The sequence below is a fragment of the Scyliorhinus torazame genome, chromosome 9 (genome assembly GCF_047496885.1).
Source record: "Scyliorhinus torazame isolate Kashiwa2021f chromosome 9, sScyTor2.1, whole genome shotgun sequence".
Taxonomy (NCBI): domain Eukaryota; kingdom Metazoa; phylum Chordata; class Chondrichthyes; order Carcharhiniformes; family Scyliorhinidae; genus Scyliorhinus; species Scyliorhinus torazame.
The window spans coordinates 188,260,633-188,277,767 of NC_092715.1; the positions used below are offsets into that span (position 1 = coordinate 188,260,633).

At 42.4% G+C, this 17,135-nt stretch overlaps 1 protein-coding gene across 1 annotated transcript in view; it reads left to right on the plus strand.

The window, feature by feature from the left end:
- plaa (phospholipase A2-activating protein) overlaps positions 1-17,135 on the plus strand; it is a 63,288-nt gene that overhangs the window by 33,976 nt on the left and 12,177 nt on the right. Inside the window, exons 9-10 of the mRNA XM_072516905.1 lie at positions 340-559; positions 1,797-1,865. Coding sequence (XP_072373006.1) covers positions 340-559; positions 1,797-1,865 — 289 coding nt within the window. The remainder of the gene's footprint in view (positions 1-339; positions 560-1,796; positions 1,866-17,135) is intronic.

The following is a 17,135-nucleotide window of genomic DNA, read 5'->3' on the forward strand; positions in this document are numbered from 1 at the left end:
CCGGTGTCCATAAATTTTACAGATGCTTGCCCCCGGCGAGGTCACTCCAGTTTCGCTGCAGTGTTAACACTATATGGAAGCCGGGCTTAACGCAAAGTTGACCACCACAGTGGTTACACGATGGAAGACTGCAACTGTATTACAATTCCACTCAGCATTATTACTAAACAGAATTATTGTAACATATTGGTCATCTTGTTTATTTGCTCCCAAACTGGCCAGTCTGTTCTGACTTTATCACTCTGTCACATGGTCAGTGAATGTGCAGTTGTATTGATAGTGTGATGCTAACTAAAGTTTAAACCGACAAAAATAATGTTTTCTTTTTCTAATTTTTAGGAGTTTGATTATGTGTTTACAATTGATATTAATGAGGGTGGACCTTCTATGAAACTGCCTTACAATATCACTGATGATCCATGGCTTGTTGCCCACAATTTCTTACAAAAGAATGACCTGAACCCAATGTTTCTAGATCAGGTTGCAAATTTTATTATTGAGAACACAAAAGGACATACACTTGGATCAACAGGCACAGGGGTTTCAGACCCTTTTACAGGTCAGTGAGATTAATGTACTTTAAATGTATGTATCTTTTTTAATATGCAGCGAAATCATATATTCTGAAATATTCTACTCTGCTGCTTACAAAGTGAGTAATAGGGCTGGTTTAGCTCAGTGGGCTAGACAGCTAGTTTATGATGCAGAACAAGGCCAGCAGCGCGGGTTCAATTCCCGTACCAGCTTACCCGAACAAGCGGCGCAATGTGATGACTAGGGGCTTTTCACAGTAACTTCATACTTGTGACAAAGAAGGTTATTATTTATAGAACCAGTTTGTAATAGAGTTGAACTAATATTCTTGTACAATGGTATTTTGAAAGTTATTTTCTGATTGAAACCAAATATATGCTGCCATAATACATTGAAACGTATGTAATTTACAATGTAGAAATGGGTAATTCAGCCCAAGCAGTCTATTTATCCTACATGTGAGCAAATGGACCTATTCACAATTATATACCATAATCCTATATCCCTTCTCTTCCCCCCCGTCCCTGCCATTTCTCTCATTTATATGTCTAATTTAATTTGAATGTTGTTTTATATCCTCCATTCCCTTTTGTAAGTTATCACTAATCTATTTGTACCATCTTTTCTGGCAGTGCATTCCGGTTATGACAACTTGCTGCATTAAAAAAGAAAATTAAAAAAAATTATCTCTAGTTCTTTTGATAGTTACTTTAAATCTTTATTTTCTGGTTATCGCTATTACTTCTACTGTAAACAGAGTAACTGAGGAGAAACTATCCAATGCCCTTAATGATTTTGAAATCTATTAAATCTCCCTCCACTTTAGAAAGAACAACCCCAGTGCTTCTGGTCTCTCCATGTAGCACAGATGAGGTTAAATGTTGGACATGTCAGTTTATTATTTTGTAGCGGGTAAAGTACTTGTACAACCCTCATAATATAATTCTGTGAAGATGCATTTTATTTTCTTCAATTTTGTTGGTAACAGGATGTTCGACCAGATTTCGACTACAGCAAAAGCAAAATTCTATGCATGTTGGAAATCTGAAATAAGAGCCAGTAGCCAAGCCAGAAGAAAACAGAGTCTGCCAAGATTCTATGACTGGAGAGGGGGGGGGAGAAACTAGTCGTTTTTATATAATGAAATTTGAACGAAAATGTCTGCTCCACAGATGCTGGGTAAAACGGGGGGAAGCGTTCTCTCTTTTAAAATCAAATGAGTCAAATTTTACAATTTTTGTAATATACTTAACACTTTGCAGGTTCAGGTCGCTATATACCAGGGACTGGCTTAGGCACTGGGGGCACGAGTGGAGTAGATCCATTTACAGGTAATGTTTCTCTTTAGGGAAGAACCTTTTTTAACTAAATCAAATAGCAAATTTATGAAAAAGTAAGTGTTTTGACAAACATTTTTATAACCTGTTTAAATAATAGATGGCATGACTCATTCCTAAAAATCAGTGCTTTTTTTTTTTAAGCTTTAATGTGACTTTTGCTTCATTTCGTCCTCCATATAATTCCTATAAAACTGTAGTAACGTACCCATGCTCTTGTACGCCAACCCACTTACAATGAATGCCCCGTGCACACCATAGGCTCAGATAAGAAAGGATAGTCCTTGAAGAGCAGTCTATTTTGAGTTATATAACCCACATAATTTTCCATTATTATGCTGTATCACAGCTCTTCTCCAGAAAGCACCAGTTTTTTTTTGCTTTATTTAATTTAATTGAGTGAACTTGCTGCTCTTGGGCATGCAAAACTTTGTATTTATTTCAGCAAAGTGTTGCTTTGTTTTTTGGCTAAAGGCGGGTTTTGATTTTGTAACTAGTGGAGAAAGTTGCTGCGCTGGTTCCACCTGTAAGGAGGAGTTCGGCTTGAGTTAATGGTTGAGTTGGAAGGAATTGCCTTGCTCCACAAGAGTTCATTGTGGGGAAGTGCAAGAAACAGGAGCAATAGTGAGTCATGCAGCCCCTCAATAACATCATGACTAAGTTTCTAAGTTAACTACTTTCCTGATCTATCCTCTTCTCCCTTGATTCCCTTAGTGCCCCCCCAAAAAAAATGATTTCTGTCTTGAATATAATCATCAACTGAGAATCCACAAAGAATTCCGAACATTAACAAACCTTTGATGAAATTTCTTCTTATCTCAGTGCTAAATGACTGACCTTTTTCTGTGAAAATTTGATTGAGTTCTAGATTATTCAGCTAGAAATAACCTTTCAGCATCTAACCTGTCAAGCAGTCTTAAGAATTTAAACATTTTAATGTAATCACCTCTCTTTCTTCTAAATTATAGAGAATATAAGCAATCTCTCGTACCAAGAATTAATGTAGTAAGCCTTCGTTACACCTTTCTGAAGGCAAGTATATCCTTCCAAGCATAAAGGGACCAAAACTGTAAACAATATCTCACATGGGGTTTCACCAAATTCCTATAAAATTGTAGTAAGGTACCCTTGCTCTTGTACGCCAACCCACTTACAATGAATGCTCACACATCATTTGCCTCTGTAGTTGCTTGCTGTACTTGCACGTTAACTTTCTCTAATTCAAGTATAAATAGAGCCAAATTCTTAATATTTGCATTTTCAAGTCCCTCACCTTTTCTTTAAAAAAAGTCTTTTTTTTTTTCATTCTGCCTTCCATTCTTCCCACTGTTACAATCTGTTGAGGAGTCCAGTGGCTCCCCTTTTTCCATATTGTTTGACTGCAAAAGATTTTTTGCAGATTACATACTTGCCGAGTGGTTAACTGTTTACATGCTGTGATCATAAAAGACATACTCAAACAGATTTTCTTGAGCTCCACAAAGGAGGAGGATAGTTGTGATTGTAATTAACGCAGTCTAAGTAAAATGAAAGAATGTGCTTGTGACTTTTGCATACAAATACACTCTACGTTTGCACACATACAAGTAGGTTGCAGCGTCGTGAAGGATAGATTAAATATGTTAGAATTCATTAAACTTACAGTTTGTGGAATTTGGTAACTTTGCAAGCTTCAGACTGAATTTGCCAGTTTCCGGCATTGAAACAGTTTAAAGATGCAGCCAAATTGTTTGCCTGTTCTGCTGGAAACTGTTGTGCTAGGTTGACTTCTTTCAAAAATCCCTCTCTGTGGTAGACACGGTTCAAAAACTTGAAAGTTGCATGTGAGAGAGGGCAGGGGGAAGAGGGGAAGGAATCCACTCAGGTTCTTGTTCCTTCAATGTCTCTCCTGTTCCTGCTTCTTGTCCTGTTCTGCAAAGAAAGGGGGTGTTTCAAACACAAGAGATTGGATTATTACATGACCTTCCCTTTCCAACTGCCTAGGTATTCAAATATGGTCATGGCCAGTGTATTCTAATTGTTCATATCTGGGAATCTCTCCCTCAGTGTTACAATGGTCCCATTGTCCAAGTGGTTATGCCTAATGGCTTGCGTCTACCTAGATGAGTGTCTGGACACTGCCAATGGGTTAGGAGATGTGGTTCATTCATATTCCCCTGAGCTCATCCCCTTTGATAAGTTTTACAAACAGGTAGGTTTTTGCAAACCAGTAGATTCCATCTCAATTGTGTTGGATTCAATGCTAGATTCAAAAACGTTTTTCAATATAAAGCAGGTTTTTGTGACATTACTTGAATATTTTCTCGCAAGCTCATCATGCTCCATCTGCCACCTTACCCAATCACTTAATCAGTTTGTATCCTTTCGTATCCTTTTCATGGTCTCAAAGCTTTCTCACTGCTTTAAATCATCAGCAAACTTGAATTACACTTGGCCCCATCATCTAGATTGTAGATCGCTGAGGCTCAAGGACATTTCTTTGCAGCACTTCACTAGTTGCACTGTACTTTTCTGATCGTTAACAAATCCTCAATCTACACTAATAATCTACCTCCATTCTGAGCTCTAATCTTGTACAATAATCTCTTGAGCAATAAATTGGGTTGCTCCTGTTTTTTTGAGTGCAGGAGTCACAATTATGATCAGCCCTTGCCCAGTCCACTTGAGGCAGGCAGCATGCAAACCTTGTGCTACGTCCTTATTTGATTTTGTTCAGTTGAGCACAACATATGCTGCTTATTGGCTGAATGCTCAACAGGGGTTCAGCAGCATGAATGGTCAGCGTGTATTTTAGCTGCCTCTCACTCTTAATGTGACCTGCACTAATTGCAAAAAAAACTACTGCTGACTCTGCAGGAATCAGTTGCAATGGGAAGCACCTCCCAAATGGGAAAGAAAGAAAGAGTGCTCCCATGTACTTCGATGCAGTGTTGGAGACCTTAATCCAGGAGGTTGATAGGAGGAGCAGTTAAGCAGCCATGGGGGTGCAGGAGGCCTTCAAGGGACGTAATGCCCTCCGAAGGAAATGTGAACAAGTGGCCAGGGTAAATTCTTATGGTCTGTTGCTCGTTATAGCCTTAGTTTAATTGCTCTTGTTCTGTCACCTTTGCTCTTGAGTCGTCAGGTACCTTTCTGATACCGCCACGTGGTTCAAGCCCGAGTAATGATCAATAATCCAACACACCGCTTAGTAAGAGTTAAATCAACGCACATTTATTATATACAGCAATCAATACTTGTACATTAATTCTACTTCTAAGCTACTTCCTACAACTAACAGGCCAATACTTAACTTTGGAAATGGCCCACCAGGTCAGGGAAACGAATGGCCTTTCGTATGGGTTCTGAGCCTGCGGGATTCAAAGCTGGTATAGGTCGATAGTCAGGAGTGCCTATCTCGTAGCGAGCGTTGGAGTAAGACTTGCGTTTCTCGTGGCTGTTGCAGAGGGTCAGCAGAAGGGTCTCGAAGGGTGCGGAGAGGAGAAGAAGGGGAAGAGAGCGATTTGACCTTGGACTCTATTCTTATAGTCCCCAGGGGCTTCCCGCCTTTCGGGGCGGACCCTGTACCTGGTTCCAAGTGATTGGACTTGGTCCCAATCACTTGGTTCGATATTCTCCAATGCTGGAGCGATTCCTTGATCAAGGGGTGGTCATCCACCTCTCTTTGTGTCAGCTCCTGCTGGCGCCGAAAGGTCTGGGTTGGCTTTGTGTGTCCAATTTGTATCAATTGTTCCCGGGGATTGCTGATTAATATGCAGATGGCTGGTGTGTTGTCATGTTGATGGCTGCAGGTATCGGTTCTGTCTGGCCTCCCCAGAGGCGAATACACAGTTTTGCCTGCAGCTGTCTGTTTGAGTCCTGTTGGCTGATTTTCCCATCAGTCTCTTCCGTTCGCCATTTTAAATCGGGGTTTGGCCATTCTAATCGGGAGTTAGCCATTTTAAGTGGCGACAGGTCTCATGTCACTCCCCTTTTATTGCCCTCTGGTCACTGGAATGATTCAGAAACAGCCTCATGGTACTTAACAGGGGACAAACGTTTATCTCATTAAAATAAATATTCCCCATGTGACATAACGTTGAAAGAATGATTCTTTTTCTGTGCCTAAAACTGTTTCCGTGCCCTCGTTTTCACTACTACGTGGTGCTACCCCTTTGTTTGCAGCAGAGCTGGAGGCAGCCTGCTCTCTACAGTGTGAGATGCAGATGTTTTGTGTTGTGGAGCCAATGAGGACCCTGCCAAAGGCTTCCCCACCTGCACCTGTCCAAGCACATCTCAGTTTGGGGATAGGGTGCAGTGTTTGTCACTTTGTTAGAGGAGACAGGGGTACAGCCTCTGACATGCAGATGCCTAGAGGTGAGCAGCCAATGCCATCATCCCTATCTAATTCTTCCCCCTTGCAGCCTACCTCCACTTCCCTGTTAATCAAGAGAGGGAAAGCACTTGGCTACATTTGAATGTAGTGCTTGGCCATCCAGGCAACAGTTTTAATCAATGTTTCTCAAGTTTGTTGCCATCATATGGAAGACATTGTTGTGGACCTGCACCCACTTTTTGGCCTGCTGCGTATGACTCCCAGTAAAGGTGGCTACTTCAGTCTCAAGTGCTTGAGACATCACTGTAATTGTGGTAGAGAGGGACTCTTCTATCTTTGGTGCCAGGGTGATTACAAACTAGAAATTCTGAAAGATGCCCACAGATTTCAATTTGTTGCTCCACAAGTACTTACCTTTGTGTACGACTCCTGAGGGTCAGTATCTCTCTCCAGCTTGGGCATACCTGGAGGTGTCCTTGGGCCTCAATGGGGACTAACCATGGTGTTTCTGTGCCAGGACCTGCTACTGATGATATGTGAAGTGAAGTGCTGTTCACCTGATGCCATCATTAGCTGAGTATAACCGCACTGTTGGAGAGTATGCTTGGGTCATGTGACAGTGTTTCCTCAAAGTAATACTCTTTCCCTGAAAACTCTTCCCTCATCTCTTGTCGTACTTCCTGCAGGACTTGAAAAAGATTTGGATGCTGCACCAAGGTGACAATACTAAACATTTTGTAGACCATCAGATTTAATACATTGATGCCCGGTTCCATATAAGCGATAGTTCCATGCTAGATGGCAGTGTGACTATATAGTGCTTTTACCGGTTCTCTCTGTTACCTCTGTTTCTCCATGAGCAACAGCCTGCACTGCTGTCACGCTGCTGGTTTCCAGGCTATCGATACCTTTGTCATCTAAATCCATCACCCCCTACAACCGAGAACAATGAGGAAACATCAGATCACCACCATCTGCAGGTTCCTCTCCACGCCACATAGAATCCTGACTTGAAACTGTATCATTATTCCTTCACTGTCACTGGTTCAAAATCCAGAACTCTCTTCATAAAGGTGGCGCACCACCACCTTGAGTGCAATTAAGGATGAGCAATAAATGATGGCCCTACCCCGACACTTGTATCCCATGAAATAAAAAGAAAAGCACGCAAATCTCCATGATGAATGTGGAATGGCCAAGGATCCAACTCCATCCTGCTTTTCCTGCAAGTTGTAGATGGTCTTCTGCAGTGAGAAAAGGCAGAGTCAGGATGTTAACAAGTCTAGACGTTGCTCCGGGATAAGGTACAGCATTTTGAGGGTGTTGCTCTGGAATGGAGAGCACTAGGTTAGCATGTTGAAGGTGAATGGCATTGTTATCAGTGGATGTGGAGAGTTTAAAAAAAAGAATCTGGGAAGACTTTATTTTGTGTGGCTGTAAATCGTATGCTTCAGATGATCTCTGCTGCAAACTAATAAGGAGGTGAGAGAGAGATGGCTGCCAGCTGAGAGTTACATGACACTCCCTTGCTGGACCTCGCTATCGTTGAATCTTTTTCTATTCCTGTGGTATCCTCTGCACCATATGCCTGTTGCTCACCTGCTCTGCAACCTCCAGTCAAGCCTCTTTGGTGCATCTAACTGGCTCTCTCTTGCTATTGTAAGAACTAGGAGCAGGAGTAGGCCATCTGGCCCCTTGAGCCTGCTCCGCCATTCAATGAGATCATGGCTGATCTTTTGTGGACTCGACTCCACTTTCCGGCCCGAACACAATAACCCGTAATCCCTTTATTCTTCAAAAAACTATCTATCTTTATCTTAACATTTAATGAAGGAGCCTCTGCTGCTTCACTGGGCAAGGAATTCCATAGATTCACAACCCTTTGGGTGAAGAAGTTCCTCCTAAACTCAGTCCTAAATCTACTTCCCCTTATTTTGAGGCTATGCTCCCTAGTTCTGCTATCACCCGCCAGTGGAAACAGCCTGCCCGCATCTATCCTGTCTATTCCCTTCATAATTTTATATGTTTCTATAAGATCCCCCCCTCATCCTTCTAAATTCCAACGAGTACAGTCCCAGTCTACTCAACCTCTCCTCGTAATCCAACCCCTTCAGCTCTGGGATCAACCTAGTGAATCTTCTCTGCACACACTCCAGTGCCAGTACGTCCTTTCTCAAGCAAGGAGACCAAAACTAAACACAATACTCCAGGTGTGGCCTCACTAACACCTTATACAATTGCAGCATAACCTCCCTAGTCTTAAACTCCATCCCTCTAGCAATGAACGACAAAATTACATTCGCCTGCTTAATCACCAGTTGCGCCTGTAAACCAACTTTTTGAGACTCATGCACTAGCACACCCAGGTCTCTCTGCACAGCAGCATGTTTTAATATTTTATCATTTAAATAATAATCCCTTTTGCTGTTATTCCTACCAAAATGGTACAGGATAACCTCACATTTGTCAACATTGTATTCTACCTGCCAGACCCTAGCCCAGTCACTTAGCCTATCCAAATCCCTCTGGAGACTTACAGTATCCTCTGCACTTTTTGCTTTACCACTCATCTTAGTGTCGTCTGCAAACTTGGACACATTGCCCTTGGTCCCCAACTCCAAACCATCTATGTAAATTGTGAACAGTTGTGGGCCCAACTCTGATCCCTGAGGGACACCACTACCTACTGATTGCCAACCAGAGAAACACCCATTAATCCCCGCTCTTTGCTTTCTATTAATTAATGCCATGCATCTTTATCTTATGCAGCAACCTTTTGTGTGGCACCTTGTCAAAGGCTTTCTGGAAATTCAGATATACCACATCCATTGGCTCCCGTTATCTACCGCACTGGTAATGTCCTCAAAAAATTACACTAAATTAGGTAGGCACGACCTGCCCTGTATGAACCCATGCTGCATCTGCCCAATGGGACAATTTCCATCCAGATGCCTTGCTATTTTTTCCTTTTGATAACAGATTCCAGCATCTTCCCTATTACCGAAGTTAAGCTCACTGGCCTATAATTACCCGCTTTCTGCCTACCTTCTTTTTTTAGACAGTGGTGTCACGTTTGCTAATTTCCAATCCGCCGGGACCACCCCAGAGTCTCGTGAATTTTGGTAAATTATCACTAGTGCATTTGCAATTTCCCTGGTAATTTCTTTTAGCACTCTGAGATGCATTCCATCAGGGCCAGGAGACTTGTCTACCTTTAGCCCCATTAGCTTTCCCATCACTACCTCCTTCGTGATAACAATCCTCTGAAGGTCCTCACCTGTCATAGCCTCATTTCCATCAGTCACTGGCATGTTATTTGTGTCTTCCACTGTGAAGACCGACCCAAAAACCTGTTCAGTTCCTCAGCCATTGCCTCATCTCCCATTATTAAATCTCCATTCTCTTCCTCTAAAGGGCCAATATTTACCGTAGCCACTCTTTGTTGTTTTATATATTTGTAGAAACTTTTACTATCTGTTTTTATATTCTGAGCAAGTTTACTCTCATAATCTATCTTTCTCTTCTTTATAGCTTTTTTTATAGCTTTCTGTGGCCCCCTAAAGATTTCCCAGTCCTCTAGTCTCCCACTAATCTTTGCCACTTTGTATGCTTTTTCCTTCAATTTCATACTCTCCCTTATTTCCTTAGATATCCACGGTCGATTTTCCCTCTTTCTACCGTCCTTCCTTTTTGTTGGTATAAACCTTTGCTGAGCACTGTGAAAAATCGCTTGGAAAGTTCTCCACTGTTCCTCAACTTTGCTCAAGTCTTTGCTCCGTCTACCTCAGCTAGTTCTTCTCTCATCCCATTGTAATCTCCTTTGTTTAAGCACAAAACACTAGTGTTTGATTTTACCTTCTCCCCCTCCACCTGTATTTTAAATTCCACCATATTGTGATTGCTCCTTCCGAGAGGATCCCTAACTATGAGATCATGAATCAATCCTGTCTCATTACACAGGACCAGATCTAGGACCGCTTGTTCCCTCGTAGGTTCCATTGCATACTGTTCCAGGAAACTATCGCGGATACATTCTATAAACTCCTCAAGGCTGCCTTGACCGACCTGGTTAAACCAATCGACATGTAGATTAAAATCCCCCATGATAACTGCTGTACCATTTCTACATGCATCCGTTATTTCTTTGTTTATTGCCTGTCCCACCATATTTGGTGGCCTATAGACTACTCCTATCAGTGACATTTTCACCTTACTATTCCTCATTTCCACCCAAATGGATTCAACCTTATCCTCCATAGCACCGATGTCATCCCTTACTATTGCCTGGATGTCATCCTTAAATAACAGAGCTACACCACCTCCCTTACCATCCACTCTGTCCTTCCGAATAGTTTGATACCCTCGGACATTTAACTCCCAATCGCGACCATCCTTTAACCATGTTTCAGTAATGGCCACTAAATCATAGTCATTCACGATGATTTGCGCCATCAACTCATTTACCTTATTCCGAATACTACGTTCAGGTAAAGTACACTTATGTTGGCTTTTTTACCTCTGTTTTGAATCTTAACACCTCGATCAGTAACCTCTCCTAAGTTATTTGTCCTCTTAACCTTTCTCCTAATTTTCTTTGTCGTTGAACCCATAACTTCATGTAACAACCTGCCGCGTCGCTTATCATTAATGTTTTTACTTCACGTTTTATTCCTTTCAGTATTACTGGGCCTATTCACTGAACTCTCCTCAGTCACTGTGCCTTGTACTGTCGCCCTTTTTGATTTTTGACTATGGCTTCTCTGCCTTACACTTTCCCCCTTACTGCCTTTTGTTTCTGTCCCAGTTTTACTACCTTCCAACTTCCTGCATCGGTTCCCATCCCCCTGCCACATTAGTTTAAACCCTCCCCAACAGCTGTAGCAAACATCCCCCCCCCCAAGACATTGGTTCCAGTCCTGCCCAGGTGCAGACCGTCCGGTTTGTTCTGGTCCCACCTCCCCCAGAACCCATTCCAATGCCCCATGAATTTGAATCCCTCCCTCTTGCACCATCTCTCGAGCCACTCATTCATCCTATCTATCCTGACATCCTATTCTGACATCCGTGGCACTGGCAGCAATCCTGAGATTACTACCTTTTTGAGGTCCTACTTTTTAGTTTAACTCCTAACGCCCTGAATTCAGCTTGTAGGACTTTGTCCCATTTTTTAACCTATATCGTTGGTGCCTATGTGCACCACGACAGCTGGCTGTACCCCACCTCCCCCTCCCCCTCCAGAATGTCCTGCAGCCGCTCCGAGACATCCTTGACCCTTGCACCAGGGAGGCAACATACCATCCTGGAGTCTCGATTGCGCCCGCAGAACTGCCTGTCTATTCCCCTTACGATTGAATTCCCTATCACCATAGCCCTGCCATTCTTCTTCCTGCCCAGCTGCGCAACAGAGCCAGCCACGGTGCCATGAACCTGGCTGCTGCTGCGTTCCCCTGGTGAGCGATCTCCCTCAACAGTATCCAGGCGGTATATTTGTTTTGCAGGGAGATGACCGCAGGGAACACTTGCACTGCCTCCCTACTCGTGCTCTGTCTTTTGGTCATCCATTTTCTATCTCCCTCAGTACCTTTCACCTGCGGTGTGACCAACTTGCTAAACGTGCTATCCATGACGTCCTCAGCATCGCGGATGCTCCAAAGTGAGTCCATCCGCATCTCCAGAGCCGTCAAGCGGTCTCACAGGAGCTGCAACTGGACACACTTCTTGGAAGTGAAGGAGCCAGGGACAGTGGACATGTCCTTGACCTTCCCCCCCCCCCCCCCCCCCCCCCCCCCCCCCCTGCCCAGCTTCGAATTCCCATCTAGATTCAAATTCCCAAACTCACTCTTGGTTGTGTCTCACTCTGGCTGTGTCTTCTCTGGCTCACTGGAAGGACTTATTATCTGGAACAAGTATCTGTCTCTGTCCCCTGACTGTTTCCAACATCACCTCCAGGGCCATGTGCATGAAGCAAGATACAGCACTTCCCCATCTCCCATCCATTGTCCTCTTTCGTGCCTCTAACTGAGCAAACCCCACCAAACCGTTCTGCTGGTGTCTTTTTATATAATCCTTTGTTCATGCTTCTGCATGCTCTCCGTAACTGGAGTACAATCCTGGTAGTTGGCTCCTGGAAAGAGTGACTGAAAGGCTGGCTACTCAGAGGTTCAGTTCACTGCTTTGCCAGAGAAAAGACAGTAAGATTCCTTCCCATGTCTCAGTGGTGACCACTAGATCAAACTTATTTAACTCTGTTTGTGAATGCTACACATATCAGGTATAGTGCCTGTACTTTTAACATTTTATAATTATTTTCTCCAGATATGGCCATAATTGCTAAATGCACAATTACCATTGTTAAACATATTATTCGATCCTGACACAAACGGCTTATTTCACCTAATTTGCTACTCTTCTGTCTTTCGCAAAGATCAAAACTGTATTAACATATTTCCCTAATGGCGAGGTACCCAGGATCAGTGGTGGAGCAAAGTGATTTATACAAAATATAATCGAAGGCAAATCAAATATTGGCTTTTACCTCCGGAGACTGGAATACAAAAGTGTGGGAATTATTCTTCAGTTGAATAAAGCCTTGGAGTGACCCCATCTGAAATCATACAATCAGTTTTCTGCACTGAACCTTCAGAATATATCTATAGGACTTGGAAGGGTTGTACTGCAGAATGAACAGAAGAATGCCAGAACCTAAAGGGTTAAATTAGGACAGGTTGCACAAACTTGGTTCCTAATTATAGATTGAGGGTTTGTCTAATCAAAGTATTTAAAATGTTTAAAGAATCTGCAGCTGGAGCTTGTTAATTAGTTAATTGGATTAGGCCAGTTTTCAGAGGCTAGAGTCAGATAGTATAAAGGTGAGTAGGAGTGGATGGAAAGTATCCCGCCTGGAGGTCGGTGACCAGTGGTGTCCCGCAGGGATCAGTTATGGGACCTCTGCTCTTTGTGGTTTTTATAAATGACTTGGATGAGGAAGTGGAAGGGTGGGTTAGTAAGTTTGCCGATGACACGAAGGTTGGGGGAGTTGCAGGTGGCGTTAAGGGTTGTTGCAGGTTACAACAGGACATTCACAGGGTGCAGAGCTGGGCTGAGGAGTGGCAGATGGAGTTCAACCTTGATAAATGTGAACTAATTCATTTTGGAAGGTCGAATTTTAATGCTGAATACAGGGTTAAAGGCAGGATTCTTGGAAGTGTTGAGGAACAGCGGGATCTTGGGGTCCACGTACATAGGTCCCTCAAAGTTGCCACCCAGGTTGATAGGGTTGTTAAGAAGGCGTATGGTGTGTTGGCTTTCATTAACGGGGGATTGAGTTCAAGAGCTGCGAGGTTTTGCTGCAGCTTTCTAAAACCCCAGTTAGACCACACTTGGAATATTGTGTCCAGATCTGATCGCCTCATTATAGGAAGGATGTGGATGCTTTGGAGAGGGTACAGAGGAGATTTACAAGGATGCTGCCTTGACTAGAGGACATATCTTATGAAGAAAGGTTGAGGGAGCTAGGGCTTTTCTCACTAGAGCGAAGAAGGAAGAGAGGTGACTTGATAGAGGGCACAAGGTGATGAGAGGCATGGATAGAGTGGAAAGCCAGAGACTTTTCCCCAGGGCCAGGTTAGGTGGATTGGCCATGATAAATTGCCCTTCGTGTCCAAAATTGCTCTTAGTGTTGGGTGGGGTTACTGGGTTATGGGGATAGGGTGGAGGTGTTGACCTTGGGTAGGATGCTCTTTCTGAGAGCCGGTGCAGACTCGATGGGCCGAATGGCCTACTTCTGTACTGTAAATTCTATGTAAATTCCATGAAATGGCTGTCACGAGGGGATATAATTTAAAGGTGATTGGAGGAAGATAAAGGGGAGATGTCAGAGATCAGTGGGTGCGTGGAATGCACTGCCAGCAGAGGTGGTGGAGTCCGAGTATTTCGGGACATTTAAACGACTCTTAGACAGGCACATGGAAGGGGTGTAGGTCAGGTTGATCTTAGATTAGGATAAATGGTCGTCACAACATCGTGGGCTGAAGGGCCTGTGCTTAACTGTTCTATGTTTTCTGTTCTATGTTCTAGTTCAGTAGTGCTGATGCTGAGAAATACTTTTCTTCGGTATGCAAATCCAGAACAAAATGGCATGATTTTAAAATTACGGCTAGGCAATTTTGGAGTGAAATAAGAATTACATTTTTCCAGAAAGGGTTGTGAAAATCTGGAACATATGAATCAGGAGCAGGCCATTTGATAAGATCATGAGTGACTTAAATCTACTTCCCTGTCTTATCCCCTTTAACCTTCGTTTCTTGTCAGTCAAGAATCCATCTAACTCGACCTTAAAGATATTCAATGACCCTGCCTTCGCTGCTTTCTGATGAATGGAATTCCACAGACTAGCCACCATCTGAAAGAAAACAGTTCTCCTCATCTGTCTTAAATAGGAGACCCCTTATTTTTAAACTGTATCCCCAATTTTAGTCACTCTCAGAAGGGGAAACATCCTCACATCAACCACCACGTCAAGTCCCCACAGGATCTTGTATGTTTCAATAACATAACTTCATTTTTCTAAACTCCGATAGATACAGAACTAATCTTTCAATCCAGAAATCCGCCTAATGTACCCTCTCTGAACTGCTTCCAATGCAATTATATACTTTCTTCAGTAAGGAGACCAAAACTGTACACACTACTCCAGATGTGCCTCACCAAAACTCTAGCTGTAGCAAAACTTCCCTATTTTTATATTCCATTCCCCTTGGGATAAACAGCAACATTACATTTACATTCCAATCACTTGCTGTATCTGAATACTAACTTTGTGAATCATCGGCCAGGACACCCAGATCACTCTATACCTCCTGTCTGTCCACTTGACTAATATGCTGCTTTTCTATTCTTCCTGCCAAGGAGGACAATTTTTCCACATTACACTCCATCAGCTAGATTTTTGCCTGCTCATTTAGCCTATCCAAATCCCTTTGTCGACTTACAATATTATTTCGACCGTTTATTTTCCTACCTATCTTTGTGTCATCAACAAATTTAGGAACCATATACTTGTTCCTTTCATCAGTTGAGCCCCAGCACTGACCCTTATGGCGCTCTGCTAGTTACAGCCAATGCTGAAAACTACCTATCTATCTCCACTATCTGTTACATGTTCGCTAACCCCTCCATGCTAATATGTTACCCCCAGCACTTATATTTTGTAGTCACCTTTTAATGTAGCATCTTGTTGAATACATTTTGGAAATCCAAGTACATCACATCTACAGGTTGCACTTTATCCATGTTGCTTGTTACTTAAAGGAATCTAATAAGTAAATTGAACACTATTTCCCGTTCACAAACCATGTTGACTTTACCTGATTGCATTAAGATGTTTTCAGTGTCTTGCAATAATCTTCTTTGGGAAAATGCTACCATTTCTTACTGTGACGGATGTTAAGCTAACTGAACTGTACATTTTTGTGATCATCCTTTCTTGAACCGAGGTGTTGCATTTACTGTTTTCAAATCTGCTGGGACTTTACCAGAATTTAAGGAATATGGGGAAATTGCAGCTACAATCTCAAAAGCCACTTCTTTTAAGACCCTCGGATGCAGGCCGGCCGGTCCTTTAGTTCTAATAGGTTTCTCAACACCCTTTCCCTGGTGATTACAGTTATTTGATTTCCACCCTTTCTATCACCTCTTTGTATACAAGTATTTCTTTGACATTATTTGTGTTATATGTCTTTTACAGTGAAGACAGATACACGGTATCAGTTCACGCTGCTGCCATTTCCTTATTTCCCATTATTCATTCCCCAGACACACTAGAGGACCAATACTTACATTTGTTTCCTTTTCCTTTTTTAGAAACTATCTGTATTAATATTTCCAGCTCTCTTTCTCTCATACTCTAATTTCTCCCACATTATTTTTAGTCATTCTTTGCTGGTTTGTAAATTATGCCCAAACGTTTGACTTACCACTAACTTCACAGAATTACATTTTTTTTTTTCAGTTTAATACTATCTTTAACTTCCTTCGCCATGGATGGTGATTCCTTCTCATCGAGTCCTTCTTTCTCACTGGAATATATCTTTGCTGAGAATTATGAAATATCTCCTTAAATGCCTGCCAACACATCTCTGCTGTCCTATCCATTAACCGATGTTCGCAGTTTACTTTAGGCAGCTCTGTTTTTGTACCGTTGTAATTGCCTTTATTTACTTGAAGATGAATCATGTTATGGTGACTGCTAAAGGCTCTTTTACTAAATGGTCATTAGTTAATCCTGTCTCATTGTTGAATAGCCTGCTCTCTGGTTGGTTCTCGAAAGTGCTGCTCTAAATGAAGTAATCTTCCAAGGCTAGCTCTGCCATTCCTGATTCATCCAATCCTAATGTAGATTAAAGTCACCCATGATTATTGCAGTATATTTCTTACAAGCCCCCATTATTTCTTCCTGTATACTCTGCCTTCAACGCAGTTACTGTTAGGGGTCCGATAAACTACTTCCACAAGTGACTCCTTTGTAACACCAAAGACTGGAACAATTGATATTTTCAAGACGAAGATTGATGACTTGTTTGATGTGGGTAGTGAAATGTACAAAAAATGGAGTTGGGGTACAAATAGCTCATGGTCTAAGTGAATAGTGGAATAGGTTTTAGGTGGCAAATGATCTACCCCTATTCCTGTCTTCTTGGATAATACAAGAAGGGATCTTGTTCAACTCCAGTTTTAATGATCTTCGCCCCACTCTCATTCATCTTTCTTTAAACCATCCCTGAGCTCTAAAGGAGCCAGTCATTTTTAATGCTAGCAGCATTAATGGCTTTGTGCTGGAGGTGGTTCTCTATCTGTGGCTTCCTGTTGGTTATAAGAATGGTAACACAGTGGTTAGCACTGTTGCTTCATAGCGCCAGGAGCCTGGGTTCGATTCCAGGCTTGGGTCACTG